General features: G+C 41.5%; 1 protein-coding gene across 1 annotated transcript; it reads left to right on the top strand.

The window, feature by feature from the left end:
* The first annotated feature begins 791 nt into the window (after nucleotides 1-791).
* LOC125760316 (replication initiator 1-like) lies at nucleotides 792-5,989 on the top strand. The gene is made up of 2 exons (XM_049420207.1): nucleotides 792-795; nucleotides 5,457-5,989. The coding sequence occupies exons 1-2, from the start codon at nucleotides 792-794 to the stop codon at nucleotides 5,987-5,989; spliced, it is 537 nt and encodes a 178-aa protein (XP_049276164.1).
* The last annotated feature ends 370 nt before the right edge of the window (nucleotides 5,990-6,359 follow it).

Raw genomic sequence — 6,359 nt, 5'->3', positions numbered from 1 at the left:
TTTCAGGAAATTTCGTTGAGCCAATGTCGCCGAAATATGAAAAAACACTTTGAATTCTGTGATCACCATCGGAGACATCGACGGGAAATTTAAAAGTAAAAAAAGTCAAACTTTTGACATTGATTTTCTTATCTATTAATAAACCTATGGTGGTGAAATTAATGACACTAGAGATTTCAGAGTACAACTTGTCAACCTAAGCTAATTTATTCATTTTGGTGCCCCTTTAAATCAAACCGATAGACAATCTTCTGTGGAAAGTCTGAAAGAAATCAGCAGTGTATTTTTGTTCAAACAAAAAATTTTCTCAATGTGAAGACTTTCTTATAGTGAGTTGCTCATGTGCTGCTGAAATAGATTCACAAAAGGAGTAAATGAAACTGCTTTTAATAGTATAAAGGAGCTCATGAATCGGGAACAGCATGGTGCCAGATGTAGAACATCCTTTTAAGAAATGGATCACAAATGCTGATATGGCTTCCTACAAAAAAATTTGCAGTTTCACCCAATAGGCGAATCACTGAAAACAATCCGGAACAATGCATTGAACAGCCTGTGTAAAGGTTCGTCATTTTATCGGTCCGATATACTGCAGTAAACATTTTCGCTAAATTAAATAGCTCAAGTGTCTGTGTGTGTAGGCAAATATAAATAGAACTTTTCAACGAGTATGGTCTCTGGCCTTCACCATGCTGGCATGATGAACTGTGAAAACAAGAGTGATAAAATGTATTGTGTTGCTTCTCACTTCTTCGAGATAGCATGAGCTGCTACATTTGGTGCGTGAAGATATGGGTATGTCAGCAGAGCGGCCAGCCATCTTTCTCTGCTCAGCATTTTCAGCTGCCGCAGATTACTTGCAAGATAGGATGCACGCAACGTCTTTTTGGTACATCTTTTGCTGGCATGGAGTAACAGCCTGATCGCTCAGGGACCGACTGACTAGAAGTGGTTCTTAGCAGGAGGAGAGTATGGCGTGCTTTTCTGCAAACCTTGCGAGAGCACTGTTCAGTGTCAAAAATGTCTGGCTAAAGGAGGAAATACGTGATTTACTTGCAGGCAGCTACACCTTTCTCTGAGCTTGCCTCTTACATCACCAAGGAGTCACCAAGGCAGTGGCAACAACAAATTTTTCATCGTATGTCCCTACAATTGGTGCTTCAAAGAACCTCAGTGCCCTTGGTTTTCTTTTTTTTTTTTCAATCCCGTACACGTGACAGTGTCATTTGTGCTGATTCTTCTTGTTCCCTTCATTTATTATGTTTATCTTTTACTTTTGCATTTTTTGTTGACTTTGCATGATTCTCTTGCAGTCATCTTCCAGGAATATTTTGCACTGAAACCCTAAGTTCTGGGTCTTCGTGGACACCCTGTTTCGGTGCGGAGCATGAGGCCTCCCATTTGATTAACGTCTGTGCTGAGCACATTTTGGTGGGCACAAAGTGCAACGTTAGTGGTGTGTCGAGTGTTTGTGTGTAAAGTGCAGGCTATCAAAATTAATTCTGATCTGTTCCCTTCTCTATGAAAGCACTTTATTGCTTGTGGGGGTGTAAAAGTGCAGAAGTAAGTTTTCTCAATTTCATATGTAGTCTTTGACTTCACTCAAGACAGACCATAATGTCTGTATAAGTAATTTCACAATTTTTCACTAACGCTTGACGAGATTGAAGTTTAGCACCTGCATTTACTTCATCACTGCACTGCCATGCTACTTTATAGTGCAAATTGACAGGCCAATGCAAGGCCGGTGTCTCCCCGTTTGTTTTGTAGATGTCTTATCTCTTGGACCAGCATATTTGGCCGTGTGATGCTATGCGACAGGATGGTGATTCAGGCTAGTTGCTTGTGGTTCATATATTACTAGATTTTGTTGCCGCAGGAGCTTGTAGACTTTGAGAGTTAACAGCTCAATGCTGTTTCTTATGCTGTGAGGCATCTTCTATTACAGTGGTGCTGTTTAGTTAACCTGTATCTGTATTCTGCTATGTGTGCATACATATGTCTATAAGAATTTTCACTTGTGAGTAAAGCATCGCCCTTTTGTATCTTTTATAGTTTTTTTTTTGTCTGTGGGCCGGGGTTTCAGGTTGTGTCTTCGGGTGTGTCAGGTTGTGGCTAATGTATTAAGAAGGGAACTTACCTTCAAAAACATGGTGATGTGAACAGCGCGTGGAACACACAAGGACGAGTAACTACGAGGGCAGCGCTAGTCCTCGTCAGTTACTCGTCCTTGTGCGTTTCACTGCGCTGTTCACGTCGCCATGGAATACCTACTTAGCCGGTCACACGCCTTGCTTCAAAGACAGGTTGGAACATTGGCTACACTTTGAGCAATCTCTAGAACTGTTGACCTCTTGAAATGTTAATATTGCATGGACCTTCACTTTTTCATTCAGATGATGCTTAATAAGCTCAATTTTGGCTTGCATAAAAGTGACTCCAGTTTATGCAAACAGAATAACTTTTTCTTTTTCCAGGTTATGGATGGCAACCTGCTCTTTGGATTTCTAGAGCAAGCTGGAGTTATCATTTATATAATGTTTTTAAGAGATTAGGCTCAGATAATGCCACATTTCACTTGTTGAAAAAATATTCAGTGGCCTTTATTTGACTAGCCTAACAGATCGTGTACTCATGCCTTGTCCCTGAAACTAACTGCACAAGGCTTCATTCCCAAGTGCTGCACATATGTGCTGCGGTGTCACGGCAATTGTAAAAGTCTGGAGAGAATGTAGAAAACGTATTCTCTACCTTCAGTTATTAGAAAAGCACTCATTTTGGAGTGCGAGCTGTGGTTGTTTATTGTGATGTAAAATGAAGCCCCTATACAGTATGCAGCCTATACAGTGTTTTTTACTATTGCATCATTTCTAAACCTCTATAATTGTATTACTGATCGTGAATTGCCATACTTCATGGCTTCAGAGCACTGCTCTTTCTGGGTCAGAGTAGCTTATGTATACGTTGCTATGAATGCAGCCATTCGTATGAAGTTCTAGGTGTGACTGATGGCCACAATTGGCATATTCCAATAGGAGCAGAGCACGGAAATTCTTACTAGTGTACTTTCTTTTAATGAAAGTCAGGTTTTTCAACTTATTCACAGTTTTTACACTTTTGCTTAGATTGCATTTTGGCTTGGAGCATTTAGTTCTGTTATTTCATTTCATTGCCCTGCTCTTTGTTACTAACCTAAGTTCACGATCAGAGCACTTGGTATTAAGTCATACTTGATTCTGTACGAAAAAAAAAAAATAGAGTCCTTCTATCAGGAAATTTGAAGCTAGAAACATCTGGACTGTGTTGCATTTTGCATGAGACGGTCATCAGCATCAACTGGTCAGTATTCCACTGAAAGATGACCACACTGTGACTTTAAATTAAACTTATGTCATAGGATTGTTGACATAAAGTGCGATACTCAGCCATAAACATTCGACCCACTGCCAGCAAAATTGTTGTGTAGTGCGAGATGTACGGTGCTCACGGATTGAAACGCGACATCAAATTTTTTTAGTATAACGACTGGTATGTACAATTGCTCAAGATAACTACATCATGTCACGATGAATCTGGTCTCTAAAGATAATGTTGTCTCTGATCTACGCGTTCGATTTGAAATTACGCTGATACGACTCGAACTGAAGACAGTGGAAACGAAAGTATATGCGTTACTTAGCCCTAAATTGTCCTATTTCAATCCGCGAGTACTGTACATGCCACAGTTGCTTGATACTGTCCTGAATATATATTCAGTCTCATTTCTTCAATATGCTTGAGCTTTGTACATTGTTAACTTTTACTGCAGCTATGATGCAAATTGCTGATTTATGGAAAGCCTTCCACTCTAGCTCCTGTTATGTGTGTGTATTTCATTCTATTCTGAACTGTGTCACAGCCATTTTTTATCTTGAGTAGTGATTTGTGTAAAAGCACTTATTTTTGTTACGGTTGCACTGTTAACCTTCAATTCTCAGAAAAAGATATGGGTAGAATTGGCAGAGTCATCTTTTGTTTAATGAACTTGAATTTTGTGTTACTATGATGAAAAAAAATATTGAAAAGAATTAGCTAAACCAGATAATCAGAAGCTGTCATCATCTGCAGTGGCACCTAGGTAAAGGCATAGCTTTCTGTTGTACAGAGTAATATAGATATCACAATTTTCTATAGATATCTATCAGCCTTTCTTCAAGTGTTCTTGTTTTGTGCATCTGAAAGTCGTATGTCGGCCATACTACCGTTATGCCATTTTTGCGACTATATGCTGTGTGGTTGGGTGTCATGCACAAGCAAAAATGCCATGGTGGTCTGCTTGCCCTCTATACGTAGTTCACTACTGATATGTGGGCCTGTTTGACATTACAAGTTGTTATTTGCAGTTGTTTAAACATTTTCTGAATGTGTATCTTGTAATCTTCTGATTACACAGCATGCATATTGTTGCTGAACATCTTCTTTCCTGTTCTCTTTGTTTGGAAGTGTGCAACGATGATAAACAGCAGGCAATCCATATTTTTTCGGGAGGAGCCTGTCCTAGATACCCAACTTCTCACTGACTGTAGTTAAAGTCACAGTGCGTGTTGTAAGCCTTTCTACTTTCCCAGCTTTTCTTTTTGCTGTGTTCCTTCTGTTGTTGGGTAAAACTTAAAGGGGCCCTGCAATGTTTTTCATCTTTCTGCAGCACTGGAGTGTGTGCGATGTTGAATAGTGCGGTGAACATGAAAAGAATTTTGGCATGGTAATGGAAGTTCATTAGTTTTCGAACTTCAAAACCTCAGCAGTTGACGAGAAAAAACTTTCCTTTTTGCATTTCACTCTGCCACTGATGTCAGTGGCTATTTCTAACCACTGCACGCCTCTTACAGAGACATACCGGAACTTTTGCCTCATGGTGGCCATTGCACAGTGCACCTTGGGTTGTTTTGCAATTGATTTCAAAATTTTATCAATCTAGAGTGCACGCTCATTGGTGCAGTCTTGTGTGCATCCACCTTTGATGCTGCTGCCTTCTAAGTAGTACCCGACTACAGTTAATTACAAAATTTTGTTTCTATGCTGGATATTTTCTCTTGATGGTCACTAAATGCTCAGTGTAATAACACAGTAGTTTCTTTGCTTAGTAGCTCAGCAACTGTGGCTTGCTGTTTTGAAATGCTCAGTGTTACTGAAGTTGGAGGGTATGCCTACATTCACAGCACTGTTTTAGTGAATGCAATTTTTATTGTGGTATAGCTGTCTTCATACAGAGAATGGCCATCCCTCGGTTTTCTTGTGTGCTGTCACTTTGCGATTTTTAGGCATTTTTAAATTATTTGGGGTGGCCTACATAGCTATTTGCGCAAGTCCAAGGGATTTTACAAAGTTAATTGTCCAGAAGTGAATGACATTCTCACACCTGCGTTAAATGATTCTGTGGTGATGGTTTTGTGACACACCTTGTTTGTGGTTTGCAGTCTCCTATCCCAAAGCCTCCCCCCAGCTATCAACCGGAGTGGTGCATCCCAAAGCGGAGCCACCGCGGAGCCCACCGGCTATCGATCCCGACGAGGACACTCAGGATGCACCGGAAGATTTCGCTCGGTCCGGCAGTGATGAGTACATCGAGGGCTCCCTAGATGGAGCGGACGGCAACGCACTGGCCTCGCCCGCGCAACACAAATGCCCTATTTGCCTCCGTACATACTTAAGCGCGGTGCTCTTGGAGAAGCACAAGTGTCCCGGGAGGCCAGAAAAGAGGTACACATGTCACATCTGCTTCCGCGAGTTGAGCCGGGAGGGCCACCTTGTGGCCCACATGCGCGTGCACACAGGGGAGAAACCGTTTAAGTGCGTCGTCTGCTCACGCGCCTTCCGTCAGAAGTCCAACCTGACTGTGCACATGCAGCAGCACACGACTGGGGGGCAGTTTCAGTGTACTGCCTGCCCGAGGTCCTTCACTAGGAGGGACTATTTGCAGACCCACATGCAGCGTCACCACAGGCTGTAGGACATTCTGGGGTGTGCAGTTGTAGTAGGCCAAAAACAAAATGCAATCAAAAGTGTCTCACAACTTGCGACATCAAATGCTGGCAACTTGTTACGGCACGCGCTTAGTTTGTCAGTGAGCCACGAGGCTGATCAAGGAGTTAAAAAAAAATGATTCATTTGATGAAACAAGAGAAAATTGGCTTTATGACAAGCAAACATAATAGCTTGGAAAGGACAAAGCAGTGTGGCAGGGATCTTCAGATTAAGAAACTTGCACATGTCATGTCATTATTGCATGAGGGACACTGACGTGCAACACACGATCAAAAGCATAATTGCACAACTACCCTTGTAGGTGCAATATTGATTTCTGGAAATGCCTCAAGGGT

Source organism: Rhipicephalus sanguineus, chromosome 10 (assembly GCF_013339695.2).
Source record: "Rhipicephalus sanguineus isolate Rsan-2018 chromosome 10, BIME_Rsan_1.4, whole genome shotgun sequence".
Lineage (NCBI taxonomy): Eukaryota > Metazoa > Arthropoda > Arachnida > Ixodida > Ixodidae > Rhipicephalus > Rhipicephalus sanguineus.
Note: the sequence above shows the minus strand (reverse complement) of the source record. Positions and strands in the feature narration are given on the sequence as shown.